At 54.0% G+C, this 18,276-nt stretch overlaps 2 protein-coding genes across 2 annotated transcripts; one reads left to right on the top strand and one right to left on the bottom strand.

The window, feature by feature from the left end:
• Positions 1-29: 29 nt before the first annotated feature.
• Positions 30-6,823, bottom strand: Ddx49 (DEAD-box helicase 49). The gene is given in 14 exon segments (XM_057752187.1): positions 30-234; positions 237-276; positions 385-456; positions 532-620; positions 1,128-1,202; positions 1,598-1,695; positions 1,804-1,880; positions 2,399-2,474; positions 3,004-3,144; positions 3,230-3,417; positions 3,988-4,109; positions 4,194-4,279; positions 5,013-5,136; positions 6,486-6,823. Coding segments are annotated over 14 exon segments (1,437 nt in total). The 5' UTR covers positions 6,601-6,823; the 3' UTR covers positions 30-100.
• Positions 6,824-6,831: 8 nt separating this feature from the next.
• On the top strand, positions 6,832-17,824 carry Cope (COPI coat complex subunit epsilon). The gene is made up of 10 exons (XM_057752190.1): positions 6,832-7,017; positions 10,293-10,355; positions 11,385-11,485; positions 12,192-12,344; positions 13,202-13,255; positions 13,671-13,752; positions 15,562-15,717; positions 16,915-16,983; positions 17,523-17,597; positions 17,688-17,824. The coding sequence occupies exons 1-10, from the start codon at positions 6,892-6,894 to the stop codon at positions 17,733-17,735; spliced, it is 927 nt and encodes a 308-aa protein (XP_057608173.1). The 5' UTR covers positions 6,832-6,891; the 3' UTR covers positions 17,736-17,824.
• Positions 17,825-18,276: the final 452 nt, after the last annotated feature.

Below are 18,276 nucleotides of genomic sequence, written 5' to 3'. Positions count from 1 at the left end.
ACCCATCCCGCCCCATTCTCAAGTCGGACTGGCAGGTTCAAAGAATATTTACTGAGGTCCTCTGTGGCCCACCCAAGGACCAGCGGCTGCAGGTTTGCGCTCAGGTCTGCGCCTTATCCTGGGTAGACACGGGAAGCCGAGGTTCAGGAGGAGGAGCCCCTCGGCCTGTGCGCCCTGCTTTCTGTCGCCGAAGCGTCTGCCCCACCTTCTCCTTAAAGCGCCGATTTTGTTGATCTTGGCCAGTTCCGCCTTGCGCTTGGCCTCCAGGTCCGGGTCCTGAGAAAGGGAGCAAGGCTGTCATCTGAGATACTGAGATCTCAGCAGGGCAGCTTCCCAGCTTCCCATACTGGCCACACCCCTGCTTAGCCCTGCCCCTTGGTCTACCTTTCCCTCCATGATCAGCTGCTTCCGCTTATTGATCTCCTTCTTTTCATCGAAATGCGAGGCCTCCAGTTTCTACGGAGAGGGCACAGGTCAGGGCAGGCCCACAGGGCAGGGAGCCCCGCTCCACAACCTGGTGGCCACACTCACGATCTCGCATTCTCTCCGCACCACGTTGACCTGCGTGAGGATTTTCAGGACCTCGGCCTCCTCTACAGCCAGCTCCTCCAGCTGCTTCTCTGCAGAGCAGATGCGAGAGGAGACACGCAACACTGAGCTGGGCTGAGTGTGACCAGCCCTCGGAGCCCCGATTCCGGATGTCTGGACTGATGACATTCGGAAAAAAGTGCCAAACTTGGTGGCAGATGCCTGTCGTCATAGCACTGGGGAGGCAGAGGCCGGGGGATCACTGTGAGTTCTAAGCCAGCTCTGTAGAGCAAGGGTCTGTCTCAAATAAATGAATGAGTAAATGAAATGAGCGAGTGAGAGAGATGAGACCCAGGCACCTGGGATCCCAAGGCGTAAGCGGAGAGATGGGGGAGGGCTACAGGCCATGCCTGGGAGTTCAAGTCCTGGCTACCCAACTACCACAGATGCAGCTCCAGGGCTGGTGGCCCTGTGAACAGCCTTTTCTGTGGTGTTGGCTGGGCGACACCCTGCACTGGCCTACAGCTCCAGAGTGACCCAGGCAGGGAAGCCATCTCCCACCCTTGGGCACATCCTACCCATGGACCCTGCCCACTTACTGGTCTGCTCCTCGATGGCATGCAGCAGGTGGATGTCATACTGTGTCACCAGGGTGATGGCCTGTCCCTGCCGCCCTGCAGGGACACACCTGTTACAGAATCTGGGCCCCACCAAGTGGCTCGTCCCAGCTGGTAAGCTCTAGGATCCTCCTCAGAGGGCGTGGCTCCACTCAGAGAGGCGGGGCTTAGCCCTGCTCTGCTGTCCTTTCTTTCTACAATGGTGACCGAGCTGATGCACTGTTTGCCAGCAGGGCCTAGGTCCCAGCAGGTGGGATGGCAGGCCCCGTCCAGCCCAGCATCCTGTCTCCTGGTTACAAGCAGGAGGGACTATCAGAGCAGATGCCTCCCTGGTCCCTGGGTCAGCATCCCAGTAAGGTGCCCCCCACTGACTCTTTGCTTCTGAAGGACAGACCTGAGCTCCCCAGAGTCTCTCACTACAACTAGAACCTCTCATACCTGGACCTGCTCACCTGCACGGGCTGTTCGACCAACTCGGTGGATGTAGATCTTGGGGAGCCCGGGGGTGTTGTGGTTGATGACCACTTGCACAGTGGGGATGTCGAGGCCCCTGGGGGTACAGAGCACTCAGCTGGGGCATCCATGTCCAAGCCCAGCCTTTTGGTCTCACAGTGGCCTAGACCCCTGAAGAAAGGCACACTGCTCTGAGCCTGCTCACCTTGAGGCTACATCCGTAGCGATAAGAATCCGGTACACACTGGACTTGAACTTGGCCAGGGCTGCAAAGCGTTCTTTCTGTGCCACAGGTGGGGGGGAGGTTTGTGAGCAGATGGATGGGGCTGGGACAAGACAGAGACCAGGGACACCAGGGTGACACGGGGAGAGGATAGAGCACCACTGAGATGTGATATCTTGTTTCCGTGTGTTTTTGTTAAAGACAGGGTTGCACTGGACACAGCGATGCACTTTACTTCCAGTAGTTAGGAGTCAGAGCCAAAGGATCTCTCAAAGTTTGAGGCCAGCTTACTTTAAATAGAGAGATCCAAGACAGACAGGACTACATAGAGACCCTGTCTCAAACTACAAGAAAAAACAAAAACCCCCAAAACCCCCAAAGAAAACAAAAAATCCACTGGCTTTAAACTCCTGTTTGTCCTGCCCCACCTCCTGAGTGCTGAGTCCTGAACAAATGTAACAGGCATGCAAGCCATGCCCAGCTTACACGGTTGGGGATGGAACACAGGGTCTCACGCTAGGCAGGCACTCTCCCCACTAAGCTCCATGCCCAGCCTCAGAGTGGCCATGGCTGTCACCTGCTTCATCATGGAGTGTAGCGCCACTGTGGGGAAGTTGAACTTCCGAAGCATCATACAAAGGATTTGGCAGGTCCTGGAGGGAAAAGGGTGGTTGTGGGTATATTGCCTCAACCTACCGGGACGTCACACAAGTGTCTGAGAGTTGTGAAATGCTAGGTCTGCTGTCTGTCTGCTGCGCTTCTCAAAGCTAGAACCAACAAAGGCCAGCCCTAACTGTGGCACTGACTTCCAGAAGAGTGCTCTTAAGTGGCTGGGTCCTGCCGTGCCTGATGGCCGCCTGCTCTGTCCCACAGAGAACATGTCCTCTTCTGCGGAGAGACATGAGCCTCCTGTTTCTGCCCTTCTAACAACTGACTCAAGCTGACACAGCCAACAGCTATTTTGAGATTTTTGTTTGGTTTGAGCCAGGGCCACAGTGTAGCTCTGGCTGGCCTGGAACTTGCTATATAGACCAGGCTGACCTCAAATTCACAGATCTGCTTGCCTCCTGGGTGCTGGAATCACACTTCAGCACCAGGTGGCCAGGCTTGGCCTAGCTGCACCTTCAGATGAGGGAGATAGGGCCACATGTCGAGCGCAGGCGGCAGGAGCTGCCAACTCACTTGCAGGTGTTGGTGAAGATGATGATGGAGCAGTCCTCCAGCTGGTCTTGGAAAGTCTGGACCAAGTGCACCAGGTAGGCGTCCTTCACCTTCTCCGGCACCAGCAGGTAGCGCTGGTCCAGCTGCTCCACTGTGCGCACCCTGGGGGCAGACAGCAGCAGAGCCTCAGTTTCCCCTTCCGCCTGCACTCTCTGGTCGGACCCTTACCCACAGCTTTGGAACTCACGGGGCCTGAGCTTCCCAGAAGAAAGGCTGGTTGGTAGCCAGGCCCTGCAGTTCCTTGAGCGTGTCAGTCAGCGTGGCACTGAACAGCAGGGTCTGCCTACGTGCTGGAACAGCTGCCAGGATGGTCTCCAGGTCTGCAGTGAAGTCGGTGCAACCCTGCTCCAGCAGCCGGTCAGCTTCGTCCATCACCTGCCACCAGATGGGTGGGACAAGGGGCTGGACCAGTGCAAAAGCTGCGAACACAATCCAGGACCTGCCCCACGCCCAGGCCCCGCTCTTCAGGGACGACCCAATGGGCTCGGGCTCTTGAACATTGTTCCGACCTCGGGCCCACATCCCCCACTCTGCAAGGCTCTAGCAGGTCCTCAGGGGTGCCCGCCTTCTGTATGCCGTGTCCATATGAGGCAAGGGCTCAATGTGGAGCCCTGAATGTCCTGGAACTCACTATGTAGATCAGGCTGGCTTCAAACTCACAGAGACCTTTCTGACTCTCCCTCCCAAGTACTGGGATGAAAGGTGCCACCACGCCCAGGCGGCCCTTGTCTTTATTCCTAGCCCTTTGCCCATGTGAAACCAAGTCAAGAATGGATGTCAGCTGAGCATAGTAGCTCACATCTACACAGGGAGTTACAGGACAGCCGGGGCTACACAGAGAGACCCTACCTCAAACAGAAGAGAAAGAAAAGGAAAGATAACGGATACTGCATGTTTCCTAGCCCAGTCTCTGGCTTCGAGGTCTGAGGGGAACACTTGGCTCACCAGGAACCGGATCTTCTTCATGTTGAACGTGTTGGAGCTGCGCAGGTGGTCAGCCAGGCGTCCAGGGGTGGCAATCACCACGTGTGGCTTTCGAGACAGCTCCAGCGCCTGAGCCACCATGTCTGGAGTGGGGGGGGGAGAGGTGAGGCTAGGTGGGTGGGATCAGTAGGGACCCACGGCTCACCCCAGCCTCTCAGCTCCCATACCCATGCCGCCAACGATAATGCAGTCCTTCAGACCCAGGGGCTTTCCCAGCACCCGGAACTGCTCAGCAATCTGGTAGGCCAGCTCCCTGTGGATGAGAAGGGCCAGTTGGGTCAGCGAGCACCTGGGCTTCTCTCCCATTGTTTCTCCTTCCCCAGGCTCCTTGCGCCCTCCACCTCCCTAATGTTGGTGGCCTCCTTAAAAATCAATTCTAGGTGGACTGGTGACATAGCTCAGCAGGAAAGGTACAAGCTACCGTCCTGGGTCCTGTCCCCAGGACCCACAGGAGGGAAGAACTGATTCCTGCAGGTGGTCCTCTGACCCCCACATGTTCACATGGATGCACATGCAAACAGTAAATCAACTTATGTGGGCAAACCGCTCACTGCTCAAGCACGAGGACCCAAGATCAGATCTGCAGGGTCCTTGGAAAGCTCAGTGTGCAGCAGCGTCTCTCACCTCAGGCGGGTGAGGAAGGGCAGTGATGTCGCACGGTGGCTGGGGCGAGCCCTAGTTTCAGTGAGAGAACCTCTCTCAAAGATGGGGGATGGAGAGATGGCTCAGTTGTTAGGATGGAAGAGAGGTAATGCCACGTGACAGAACATAGATTAACACAAATGGGTTAATTTACATTACAGAAGCTGGTTGGAACAGGCCTAAGCTATAGGCTGAGATTTCATAATTAATAAATCTCCATGTCATTATTTGGGAGCTGGCTGGCAGGATCAAGGCTCATTCCAAGGGCAGCACAAAGCCAAGGCACTTGCTTCAAGAAAGCACAGCTAGAGCAGTCACCCGTGAGGAGTGTGCTGGAGACTCACCTGGTGGGTGTCAGGACCAGGCAGAAGATGCCGTAAGGGTCCTCAGACAGCTTCTGCAAGATGGGAAGCACAAAGGCAGCTGTCTTGCCACTTCCTGTCTTTGCGCAGCCCAAACAGTCTCGACCTAGGCAGATGGCAAAGCAGTATCAACATGACGCAGGGCATTCATTCATCGGTGTAAGAAGCAGATGGTTATGGTCTACTTCTGAGGTGCACTTAGAGTTCATGAAAGTTACAGACTAGTGGGCCTCCTTCCCACTAGTTGGTGACTGTTTTAGAATTCTAAGGCTTGGAGAATTACAGGCACCTGCTATGTGATCAGAAAAGGGGGACAGCCTCAAGCTCCAAACTAATTCATTAGATACAGCTTGGGAGTCCTAAAACCAGAGGGATGGGAGATCTGGGAAGGGGGCAAGCCCTGCTGGTCTACGCAAGGAAACGTCATGAATTCCTCCAGATTTGGAGAAAGGCCTCAAAAACTTGCTGGAGGCCGGGCGGTGGTGGCGCACGCCTTTAATCCCAGAACTTGGGAGGCAGAGGCAGGCGGATCTCTGTGAGTTCGAGACCAGCCTGGTCTACAAGAGCTAGTTCCAGGACAGGCTCCAAACCCACAGAGAAACCCTGTCTCGAAAAACCAAAAAAAAAAAAAAAAAAAAAAGAAAAGAAAAGAAAGAGAAAAAACTTGCTGGAAACCAGAGCGCCAGTCACTTCTGCCTGTTCTCTATGGTGACACCCTTTCTGCAGAATGGAATGTTTAAATTTGGTTAGCTCCTTGAATTTGTTACGATTTAATATCCAACAATTATTATGATTGCTTCTTTGAAACAAGGTTTTAAGTAACACAGGGTGGTCTGGAACTTGCTACATAGCTGATGACTATCCTGAACCCCTGATCCTCCCGCTTCCGCCTGTTCTATATTGGGATGACTGAGAATCACCACGCCTGGCTCCAAGGGATGTCTCTTTAACAGAAAAAGTGAATTGGGACAAAGAGCACTGACACAAATACGGATCCCTGATTTTTTTTTTTTTTTCGAGACAGGGTTTCTCTGTGGTTTTGGAGCCTGTCCTGGAACTCGCTCTTGTAGACCAGGCTGGTCTCGAACTCACAGAGATCCGCCTGCCTCTGCCTCCCAAGTGCTGGGATTAAAGGCGTGCGCCACCACCGCCCGGCCTTTACCTGGAGTTTGACGGCTCTTTTTTCTGTTTGCTACGTCAAAAAGACAGCAACTCTACTCTACTTTTTCAGTGCCGTGGATTAATCCACCAAACTCTCCCTATGCTCGGGCACTACGAAAATTTCAGAGGTGCCATTGTCTATGTGACAACGCACACGAGTCAGTCGCAGACTAAACGTCAATGTTGCGGGTTAGGGTCCCCGAAACAATCAAAGTTCCTGACTCGTGGGACCCAAGGGGGCTAACGAAGAGGGGACAAAGAAAGGCAGGCACGAGAAGAGAGGAGAGGACTTACCCTCCAGGATGGCCGGGATGCAGCCGAGCTGCACCGGCGTGGGCTGCTTCAACCCTAGCTGCCGACATTGTTCCACGAGCCACGACGATAGCTGGAGTTCTGCAAACCCCGCCATGCTCCGAACCACTGATGAGCACTTCCGGCGCGCTAATATTGCGTAAAGTTCACGCTACAATTTTCTCAGCCAATCCTAGCCTCGGCCGCTTTTTTGGCGTTTTCTGTAAGAAACCGTCTTACTTGCTGACTGTACCTGAACAACAATTCCCAGGAGGTTTTGCATCACGCGGCTTCATTTTCAGCACTACTGATTGGCTCGGTAGAACTATGTTTCCCACAGTTCCCGGCGGCGGGACCTTGCTTCCGGTTTACGTGTCCCAGGAAGAGGACTGTGTACAGGGGTGGCGACATGGCTCCTCCGGCTCCCGGCGCGGCCTCTGGCGGCTCCGGAGATATAGACGAGCTGTTCGACGTGAAGAACGCTTTCTACATCGGCAGCTACCAGCAGTGCATCAACGAGGCGCAGCGAGTGAAGGTGGGCGGCGGTCGGGGTTGCTTCCGGCGCGCGCTGCGACTCTGGGCGGACGCGGTTTTTCTGACAGCAAAGGCTTCTTTTGAATTTGCTGTGTTGTGTAGCGGAGGCTGACCTTGAAGTCCTGCCCCTTCAGTCTCCACCTCTCCAGTACTGGGATGACAGGCTCAGCACAAGCTCTCAGTTCCCAAAATTCTGTTTGTTAATTGCCCGGGCTGATCTGAAGTCAGGGTGACAGGTTGTGCCACTGCCTCACTTTTCACCTCTTACTGTTTCCGTTTGTCTCCCCCCCTCCTCTTTGTTTTTTTGTTTTTTGTTTTTTTGTTTTTTTTTCCGAGACAGGATTTCTTTTTGTTTAGGTCTGGCTGTCCTCAAACTCTGTGGACGTGCTAGCCTCGAACTCACAGAGATCCGCCTGCTTCTGCTTCCCGAGTGCAGGGATTAAAGGTGTGCGCCACCACCGCCTGGATTTTAATGTCTAAACCAGGCACATCTTCTATCCCACTACTTGGGAGGCAGAGGCAGGACCAGCCTGCTCTATATGGGGAGTTCTAGGGAACCCTATCTTAAGCAATAATAGGCGAGGTGTGGCAATACACACCTTTAATCCCAACATTTGGGACGAAGAAGCAGGCTGATTTCTGAGTTTGAGGCCAGCCTGGTCTACGTAGTGAGTTCTGGACAGCAGGGGTACATCGAGAAACCTATTTTGAATTGTCCCCCCAAAGAAAAGTATAGTTATAAAAGGAAGACAGGGTCTCCTTTAGCCCATGGCTGTCCTCAGATTCCCCGTGACCCTCTTGCTCCAGAGTGCTAGGATCGCAGTTATGCCCAACCATGCCCAGTCATGCAGTACTGAGGATGGAAACCGCAGCCCTGAGGCAAGTGCTCTACCAGCTGAGTCCCAGTCCGGATCTTATTTGTAAAACAATTACAGTTTTGTTTCAGCCTCCCAGATGCAGGGATGATGGCCCGTGTGACCACACCCAGCTCTGAAAGAGGAGAACTGTGTCCATCATCAGCTAGGCTGCTGATGAGGTCACCCAGTCACTTCTGGGCTCAGTGGAAGATGGAGTTGAGAGAGCGCCAAGCTTTCTAGGTACATTAGCCTTGGTGACAGACAGAAGCACGAGTTACAGAAAGTGGTATTCTTAGGCGTGGCTCTTCTGAATGTGAAAGCTGGCATTCCAGGTCCGGGCTGGGGGCGTGGCTCCGGCAGAGAGCTTGCAGCATGATTCTTACCAGGCTGACATCTCAGAGTTGGTAGGCTCTGTCGTGTTCAGGTTCTCCACTTCCTAAGGACTTCCAGTGGTTTTGCATTGGCTGATGACTTTCTAAGCTTCTAGACGGTTCTCTCTAGTCCCTGGCTTTTCGTCGTCTCAGAACAGCAGCTGTAGGTTCCTCTCATCCTTAGAACAGCTTTGTTCTCTTTCCTGTCACTTTCCTCTTTGTCTCTGCTCTAAGGACGTGTGGTTAGTTCCTGATTCTGGACTTGTGAATGCTGAATTCAGGCCTCTAAATGTTTACTGTGTCAGGTCATCTATATGACCCTTTGAATACAGCGTCTTTCTTTCTTTCTTTCCTTATTTTTTTGGGTATTTTGGAGGACATCCAGCTCTCCTGTGCCTGTCTTTCTTCCTCTGTGGGTGTCCCTGCCCAGGACTCACTATGGCCCTGTTACCTCTCTCTCCTCTTCCCTTTCCGCACCTGCTGCCGGCCCTCAACAGCCCCATCTCAGACATCAGCCATCCACACTTCCCACCTGGGGAACCTCAGGGTGTCTTGTAGTTCAGCCGTGTCCTTCAGCTGAGTTCCCAGGACACCATCAGCAGCCCTTCTAGAACCTTTAGACCACAGGTGGCCCATCACACATCTGCTCCTTCCTAGCAGGGAGGCCTCTCCCTGCATCAGCTTCAGGCCCCGTGAGAGCCGCTAGCTGCTAGACAGATAAGCACTGTGGTGATCAGCACTCCTCGGGTTGTGTGGTCCCAGCTACTCCAGAGGCTGAGGCAGGATGATCAATAGAAGCCATCCTGGGTTCTGTCTAAAATAAATGTATGTACCTGCTCCCCACAGGAATGGCCTAGTCTGTGTGCCAAAAACTTGAATGGGTCTAGACTCTCACCTCTCTCTCTCTTCCTTCATGTCTTAAAATGCTGGGGATAGAATCCAAGACCTACACACGCTTGACATTTCTGCCATCTTATGGCTCCTCAGCCCATACCTCTGGGGCTCATTCAACCACTCTCTTTTTTTTTTTTTAATATTTATTTATTTATTATGTATACAATATTCTGTCTGTGTATATGCCTACAGGCGAGAAGAAGGCACCAGCCCTCATTACAGATGGTTGTGAGCCACCATGTGGTTGCTGGGAATTGAACTCAGGACCTCTGGAATAGCAGGCAGTGCTCTTAAGTGCTGAGCCATCTCTCCAGCCCCTCAACCACTCTCTTGCTGCAGAATCCAGGCCTTCAGCTTCAGATAAGCCAGTAGCCCTCAGTTGCCTCGCTCCTCCCAAAGCCTTCTGTCTCCTTCATAGTCACCTGCTCTACAGGCTTTGAGGGATTCTGTCTGGGAAGGCCAGAGCTCTCTTCCCAGCAAAGGCTCCTATGTTTAGAGTCCAGGCTGACCTTGAGCGAATTGAAACCGTCCTGCCTCAGCCTCCTGGGTGCTGGGATCACAAGCCAGGTCTTCAGGTCCATCCTATCCGCACACTTCCTGCTGTAGGGACTGGGGGACTTGGCCCTGCAGGTTGTGAAGTTGCTCTCTTATGCATGGACGGCAGAGGCTGGATTGTGGCCTCGGGTTCCTCACCTCAAAGACACCAGGAGCCAGCATTGCTGTCTCCCCAAGGATGAGTCAGGGACCTCAGGCTCACCATTATTGATGGTGCCCTTCAACAGTCACTTATGTAGCCATCCAAGCACGCAGGCTGCAGAAGCAGGAAGATCCAGCGGTTTAAGGTTGTTCTTAGATACATGGTGAGTTTGAAGCCAGCCCGGTTTACCTGGACCCAGAAAAGCTCCTGAGATGATAAAGTCAAAGTCCAGCTGAGCTGTGAGCAGGGTTTGTAGGCACCCAGATGGGCTGGAGCACGCAGCGGCTGACATGGCCATAGCGGTGCAGCCTCTCGGTCATACGGTTGAGATAGCAGGTTTTCATACTGTGTGCCCTCGGTGGAGTGGAGGTGCCCGTGGGGTTCTGGGTCTCCTGGATTCCAGCGGAGGCTTAGAACTAGTTAGCCCCTCCGTCTCACTCTGCCCATGTCCCCACAGCTGTCCAGTCCTGAGAGAGAAGTGGAGAGGGATGTCTTCCTGTACAGAGCATACATCGCACAGGTGAGCGTGGGCCCGGCCTGGGCGGGGGCACAAAGCAGTCTGCAGGGAGCTGCAAGGGGCCTGTCAGGACTCTTCTGCGGGGAAGGGTGTGTGCGAGTGGGTGGGGGACGACTTGCTGCACCCCATCCTCTCCTTCCATTGTGTGGGTCCTGAGAATTGAACTTAGGTCATCAGGCTTGGCGGCCATCTCGTATAGCCCAGGCTGGCCTTGAACTCACTGTGTAGCTCAGGATGATCTCGCTCCTATTCCCACCACCTCCCCCTGCCACTATGCCTGGCTTCATTGCCTACCAGTGAGGTGTATTTTCACATTCAAAAAGCAACCCCAAGCTGTGTCAGGTGGCACAGGCCTGTCACCCCAGCACTTCAGAGGCAGAAGTTCAGGTTTTAGGGTAGCCTTGGCTACATGTCAAGACCCTGCTCAAAAATACATATTTCTTTTTTTTTTTTTTTTTTTTTTTGGTTTTTTGAGACAGGGTTTCTCTGTGGTTTTGGAGCCTGTCCTGGAACTAGCTCTTGTAGACCAGGCTGGTCTTGAACTCACAAAGATCCGCCTGCCTCTGCCTCCCAAGTGCTGGGATTAAAGGCGTGCGCCACCACTGCCCGGCAAAAATACATATTTCTATGATCTCTGTGAAAAGCTCTTCACTCTGGCCCAGGGCAGGGTGTAGGTGTTAGGAGTGGTACTTGATATCCCCCTGCTTCAGCACATGATGTGTGCTGCCAGCCCCATCCTGCTCCACACTCCTCTGTGTGTGTCGGGGAAAAGCCGCATGTGACTCTCCAACACACACATCTCTAGCACTTGGAAGGCTGAGAAAGACTACAGCAAGGGACAGAGTGGCTGGGTGTCAGGAGGGAAGGGGACGCCCTGCTGTCCCGCCCTGCTGACATTGTGTTCTCAGCTACAGCAGTGGGGCATGGTGTGACAGGTGAGAGGCACCTGGTCATTGTGACACTGCTGGCGTGGGCAGTGTGTTGGTAATGCTGGCGGTGGACGGAAGGACTAATGTGTACCCGTGACCGTAGAGGAAGTATGGCGTGGTCCTGGACGAGATCAAGCCCTCCTCGGCCCCAGAGCTCCAGGCTGTGCGCATGTTTGCTGACTACCTTGCCACTGAGAACCGGAGGTGAGGCCTTGTAGGAGCAGGTGTCTGGCACCAGATAGCCAGGGCAGGATCTGCTACACCTGCAGAGGGAGGGTGAGGTGTCCCCTCTTCCTCCATTTCCCTCACCTGTCGGTGGAGGTGGGGATGGTTTTGCTGCCCAGCACTTTGCAGGCCTGGGGGCCTGGCTGTGTGTCGAGTGTGCTTAGCCTGCACATGGCCTTGGCTTCCACTCCTAGCACAGAAAAGGGTGTGGGGGCTCTGGGAACAGGTCACCAGGCCCTCTCCCAGAGTCTCAGACCCAGCCTAAGAGGGGAACCAAGAACACATTCCCTTCATAGCAGCTGAGCTGGCACACCCCAGGTAGAGTCTGTCCTACCTGCTTCACCCATACCCAGGCTTGCCTGTGCTCAACACAAGACCCTGGCACAGAGGTCTTTGAAATTCCCACCCCTCAGAGGTTGACAACTTCTGATCCAGTTTCTCAGCTGTTACATGCAACCCGCAGCCTGGAGGGCTCCTTCCCACCTCAGCTTGTTTGCTGTCTGCATAAGAATGCGGGACTCAAAGCATCAAATGGGCAGTAGAGATGGACCAGGCCACTCTGCTGTTTGTTGGCATACACCCTGGGCTGACACCTCCCCTGTGCTCCTGAAGAAAGGGATCCCTCACAGTCCCAGGGCTGAGGCCAACTCCTGCCTTAGCCTCCCTGAGCACCAGCGTCTTGCAGGGATGCCATTGTGATGGAACTGGACCGCGAGATGAGCAGGAGTGTGGACGTGACCAATACCACCTTCCTGCTCATGGCTGCCTCCGTCTACTTCCACGACCAGAATCCAGATGCAGCCCTGCGCGCCCTGCACCAGGGCGACAGCCTCGAGTGGTGAGTGGCCTGCTGGGGCCTAGTCCAGCCGCAGCTCCGACAGCTTGTTCTCTGATGTCCACACGTGTGCTTGGGCACTCATGTGTGCACGTGCACACATAAAAATAAGATATAGAGAAAAGAAGGGGCTGAGCTGAAGGATCCCAGAGGGAGGGTAAGACGGGAATGTAATCAAAATATGTTATATACATGCATGAATTGTCCAAGAATAAATTTAAAATTATTAAAAAATGTAAACAAAGCAAGAAAAAGGTACAAACAGGCACATATCTAAAATGCCAGCTCCTGGAAAGCTAAGGAGACGGGTTGAGGCTTTTTGTCTTTGTGTATTTTATTTGGGCACAGGTCTCCTGTACCACAGTGCATGTGTGCTGTAGACCAGTGGACACTTGTGGGAGTGGTTGCCCACCGTGTGGGAGCCTGTCGTGCCAACACTGTGGGTAGAGGAAGGAGAATCTGAGTTCAAGGTCATGCCCAGCTAATCTCAAATCGGAGTCTGAAAGAGAACAAGCTTCCGTCTTGGAGTGGGAGGGAAGAAATAGGAGAACACAGGTGCAGTTGGCTGCCGCTGGGCCTGAGATCCGCTCCTGTCTCCCCCGGAGCCGAGAGGGAGGCTGGTGAGGAGCAGGTGACGGTGCTCTAGGGCTGGCATTAGCAGTGCTGAGTGCAGTCATCCTGCGCAGAGGCAGGGGCATGTCTGGACCTGTCTCCTTTCCCTGGAAGTGCAGTCAGCAGGCTTTCTGGAGCCCCAGGGAGACTCCAGGCCCCTGTGAGCTAACTGGCAAAGTGGGGCTGTTTGTCTTGGCAAGCCCAGGCACCTGCTGACCACTCTGTCTCTGTCTCTGCTTTGTCCTTAGCACGGCCATGACAGTTCAGATCCTCCTCAAGCTGGACAGGCTGGACCTAGCCCGGTGAGCCACAGCCTCAGTTTCCCTGAGGCTTCTCCTTATCTCTGCTCCACACAAGTGACTCCCTGGGAAGGGACAAGGCTGGGGATAGGGATACGGGTGCTCCGCCCGTTTCCCTCTGTGAAGCTGGGCTGTGAGTGGAGACTGTCCTGCTGGGGTGGGGGTGGGGGGCTCCGCATAGGCGTGGGTTGATGTTGAGGTGCAGTGGCAGCTCCAGAGCGTGTGGGAAGCCTGGAGCTTGCTCTAGTGCCACACAGCTGAGCTCTCAGCACAGACCATCTCTCTGGGTTCCTCACCTTGTGGGGCAGCAGGTGGGCCGGCCATGTCTAGTCCATGTCAGGTAGACACGACTGGCAGGAGAGTGTGCCAGGGTCTGTCCCCGGGACACTCAGCACCTTGTCTGTCTTCTGTGCCCTAGGAAGGAGCTGAAGAGGATGCAGGACCAAGATGAGGATGCCACCCTCACCCAGCTAGCCACTGCCTGGGTCAACCTGGCTGTGGTAAGCCCCACAGGTGTCTGTCTCTCTTCATGCTGCTCCCACAGCCGAGTGGCAGAGCCTGATGGCTCCTGGAGGCCCACACTGCCTTGCTTCCTGGCAGCTGCCCTGTTCCAGTTCCTGGACTTGCCCTCCTTTCCTGAGCTCTTTTGTTCACAGACCTTTACAGGGAGGCCAGAGGCCTCGCACGGCTTTCTGGAAGTTTACTTATTTATTTTCAGCTTGGGTTTTGTTTTTTTTTGTTTTTTTTCTGGGACTGGCATGAAATGCACGGCTTTACTCAAGCTTGGCAAGGTGCTGTACCACTGTGCTATGCCCAAGCCGTGTTTCATTTATTTAAATTTAGCTTTGAGGGATTTTGTGTTCTGCTGTGGGTTTTTTTGTTTGTTTGTTTGTTTTTGTTTTTTAAGTTTTTTTGTTATTTTTGGTTTGTTTTGGGTTTTTTGAGACGGGGTTTCAATGTTTAGCTCTAGCTGTCCTGGAACTCACTTTGTAGACCAGACTGGCCTCGAACTCACAGAGATCCACCTGCCTCTGCCTCCCTCCCAAGTGCTGGGATTAAAGGTGTGTGCCTGTTGTTTTGCTGTGTTTTAAACACAAGTCTCGGGGCTGGAGAGATGGCTCAGAGGTTAAGAGCATTGCCTGCTCTTCCAAAGGTCTTGAGTTCAATTCCCAGCAACCGCGTGGTGGCTCACAACCATCTGTAATGGGGTCTGGTGCCCTCTTCTGGCCTGCAGGCATACACACAGACAGAATATTGTATACATAATAAATAAATAAATATTTTTTAAAAAAAAAAAAAAAAACAACACAAGTCTCACATAGCCCAGGCTGGCATCAAATTGGCCATGTGGTTGAGGTTGGTTTTGAACTCCTGATCTCCCTGCTCCATCACCCTAGTGTGCCCTCCCCATGCATGATCATCTCCCTGTTCCTTTAAAAGATGGATTTGTCCGAGCACTCGGCAGGCAGATCTCTTGAGTTTGAGGCGAACCTGATTTGAGCAAGTTCCAGAACAGCCAGGGCTACACAGAGAAACCCTGGCTTGAAAAACCAAACAAAAAAAGTAGAAAGTGCTGGTAGCTACTCACCTATCTTCAGTTCTCTTACCGTTTTCAACATTAATTTTGAAGGCCAGCCTGGTCTACAGAGAGTTCAGGACAGCTAGGGCTACACAGAGAAACTCTGTCTTGAAGAAGAAGAAAAAAAAAAGAAGAGAAAAAAACCCCAAAATTAACATTTCACAAGGGTGCTCGTGGTGCAGAGCTTCGTTCACATGCATGTGGGGGGGGGCGTGTGCACGGGGAGATGGAGCTGGTCTTTATGTCTGCCAGCAGCCTTTACCTGCTGAGTTGTCTCTCCAGCCCAAGGCTTGGAGTGTGTCCTCTTGTGACAGGCTCAGGGTAGCTGGGGTGACAGCCCAGCACTGACAGCCCTCGCTGTTCTGAAACCCAGTGTCCCTGTGTCAAGACACCTCACTTCAGCCTCCCGAGGCTCTGTCCCCTCAGCTGGCTCAGCTTTATTTTCATGGCCTCCTCCCCCGCCTTTCTGCTAGTGCTGAACTGCGTAATGAACTACGGGACAACTCTGGCCAGGGAGTCCCAGGGCGGACACCGATCCCTGGAAACCTTTTCCACAGCGTCCAGCAGTGGTTAGAGCCGGGCAGTATGGCATCTGAAGATGCCTCGTGCGTATCTCATACCCTCTATAGTGTTCTCTGCAGGGAGGGTCCCCACAGCTACTCACCTTGAGCTATGTTGTGGAGCTTGCAGAGGCAGGCGGATGACCGCAGTGACACGAGTGTCCCCACAGGGTGGTGAAAAGCTGCAAGAAGCCTACTACATCTTCCAGGAGCTGGCTGACAAGTGCTCGCCCACGCTGCTGCTGCTCAACGGCCAGGCGGCCTGTCACTCAGCACAGGGCCGCTGGGAGACTGCCGAGGGTGTGCTGCAGGAGGCTCTGGACAAGGTGGGTGGGGCCTCCAAACCACCTGTCATCTACTGTACCCCAATTAGTGAAAATCTCAGTCATACTGGTCACAAGACTGAAGCCTTGGTGGACTGATTAATGGCTACACACGCTCTCCAGCCCCACTGACCCCTCTGATGCCTGCTGTGGGAGTCTCCAGGGTGATGGCGTCACCAAGCTCACCTGGCAATCCTTGTTCCTTAGTGTTCAGGTGCTTGGGGGAAGTGCCTTACTTGAAATTAAAGAGGCATTGCTGGGCGATGGTGACACACATCTTTAATCCCAGCACTTGAGAAGCAGAAGCAGACAGATCTCTGAGTTTGAAAACAGCCCGGTCTACGGAGTGAGTTCCAGGACAGCCAGGGCTACACAGAGAAACCCTGTCTTGGAAAACAAAACAAAACAATGAAAAGAGACCTCACCAGTAGACTTTAGGGCCGGGGGCTTTGGGCTGTGGATCCCTGAGCTGTCCTCAGTAGCGTCTGGGTGTTGCTCAGAGGCACAGCCCTCACCTCAGGCACCAGGCTCTGAAATGTGATAAGGAATGACTAAGTATGTAAGGTCTGTCACCACAGCACTACAAGAGGAGGATGGCCAGTTTGAGACTCTGTTCCACAGGCTCAGAAACCACAACCAAGAAGATCGTGTGTGGAGTTGAACCCCATAGGGGAAGCCTGCTCTCTGTCTTGGTTTTTGAGACGGGGTTTCTCAGTAGTTTGGAGTCTGTCCTGGAACTAGCTCTGTAGACCAGGCTGGCTCGAACTCACAGAGATCCGCCTGCCTCTGCCTCCCAAGTGCTAGGGTTAAAGGTGTGCGCCACCACCCCTGGCTGGCTTTGGGGATTTTAGGTACAGGTGCACTGTTGTGGAACTTGGCAGCTGGTTGGCTCTCGTCTGCATACCCCTATGTCCTCTCCTGAGCTGGCCTCCCATCCCTGCCCAGGTGGAGAATGGGAGGGGGCATCACAATTAACCAGCAGCTCCATGGAGCGCAGGTGAACTTGGTGCCCCCAAAACTGGGAGGGCAGACTCAGGCTAAGCTGAGCTGGAGAGCATTAGGAAGGACTCTGGGACAGCTTGGCCCCACCCTACCTTCCCTACAATGGCTTGGGCTTTTGGCTTTCTGGCCCCAGACAGATGTTGGTCTATGGGTTCAGGGCCTGGGTTTTCGAACTGTCTGTTCCCCATCTGTTTACAGGACAGTGGCCATCCCGAGACCCTCATCAACCTCATTGTTCTGTCCCAGCACCTAGGCAAGCCCCCCGAGGTAAGCTGTAGTATGGGGACAGCCGCAGGACAGGTAGAGACCAGGGAGGCACTGTCCAGCTGGGGCAGCTTTCTGCTTAGGGCCCGCTGAGCCCTGAGCCGTCTGCATCTATTTGCCGTCCCAGCTGAGGCTACACAGCTGTGCTCAGTGCTGGACGGTCAGGGCTGGGCTGCAGCTGTCTAGGTCTAGATCCTAGAACCTGTGGGTTGTGACCCCTTGGTGGCCGAACAACCCTTTCACAGCGGCCTCAGATACTTCCATCATGGTCATAACAGTAGCTGAATTGCAGCATTAGGGGGGCTGAGAGCCACTGCTCTGGAGTGTAGGGCATGTTAGCTCACGATGCTTCATCAGCCCTTCCCCCAGTGTGCCCCACCCTATTCTGGCCACTCTTCCCTGGGGCCTCGTTCCACACCTGAGGCTAGCCCAGCAGCAGTGTGATGTGCTGCCTGGCTCTGGGTTGGGGTCCCTTCTCGGCAGGGCACAGTGACTTTTGGATCCCTGTATCTGGCTAACCCATCCCACTCCATCCTCCTCAGGTGACAAACCGATACCTGTCGCAGCTGAAGGATGCACACAGGACCCATCCCTTCATCAAGGAGTACCACGCCAAGGTGAGCAGTGCGCTTGCTTCTAGGGATGGGGATACCCTGATGGAGGCAGACTATGTTGTCTCATGCACGGCCTCTCATCTCCCGCTGCAGGAGAACGATTTTGATCGCCTTGCTCTACAGTATGCCCCCAGTGCCTGATGATGCCCCTGGTGGCCCCAACTGTGTGCCAGATGTTATCCTCACTTCCCTGTCTGCCAATAAAGTCTGTCTATCTTCTCTTTGCCTGATACCTACCCAGCACTCACTACAGCCACTCTGATAGGAGTGTGGGACCAGGACTTCGAGGAAGGAGTCCCAGCATCCCACCTCACTCTGGCCTGTCCCTCAGTCCTCAGACTACAAGAGTCCTGAGACTACAAGAATCCGCAGGTAGTCTCAGTTAGCATGCAGGAACCAGGTACAGGCCCATCAGGAAGCTATCATGATGGATGTTGAGATTCAAACTGAGACTTCTCAGGGCTGCCACTGTGCACAACACGATTAGTCACTAGCAGGACCCTCAGCCAAGCCTATGCTGGCCCCTGCTTACCTGCTGAATGACGCTGGCCCGTCACTTAGCAGAGACATTGAGGAGCGCCTGACCAGGCGGGGTCCAGCTGGACAGGAAGGAGGAGGGCCAGTTAGGGCTGTCAGTGGGGGCAGGGCTCTGTTGGGCTCTGCGCCTCCTGCTAGGCTCCCG

This window comes from Chionomys nivalis, chromosome 20 (assembly GCF_950005125.1).
Source record: "Chionomys nivalis chromosome 20, mChiNiv1.1, whole genome shotgun sequence".
NCBI lineage: Eukaryota > Metazoa > Chordata > Mammalia > Rodentia > Cricetidae > Chionomys > Chionomys nivalis.
This window is presented reverse-complemented; position numbering and strand designations above follow the sequence as displayed.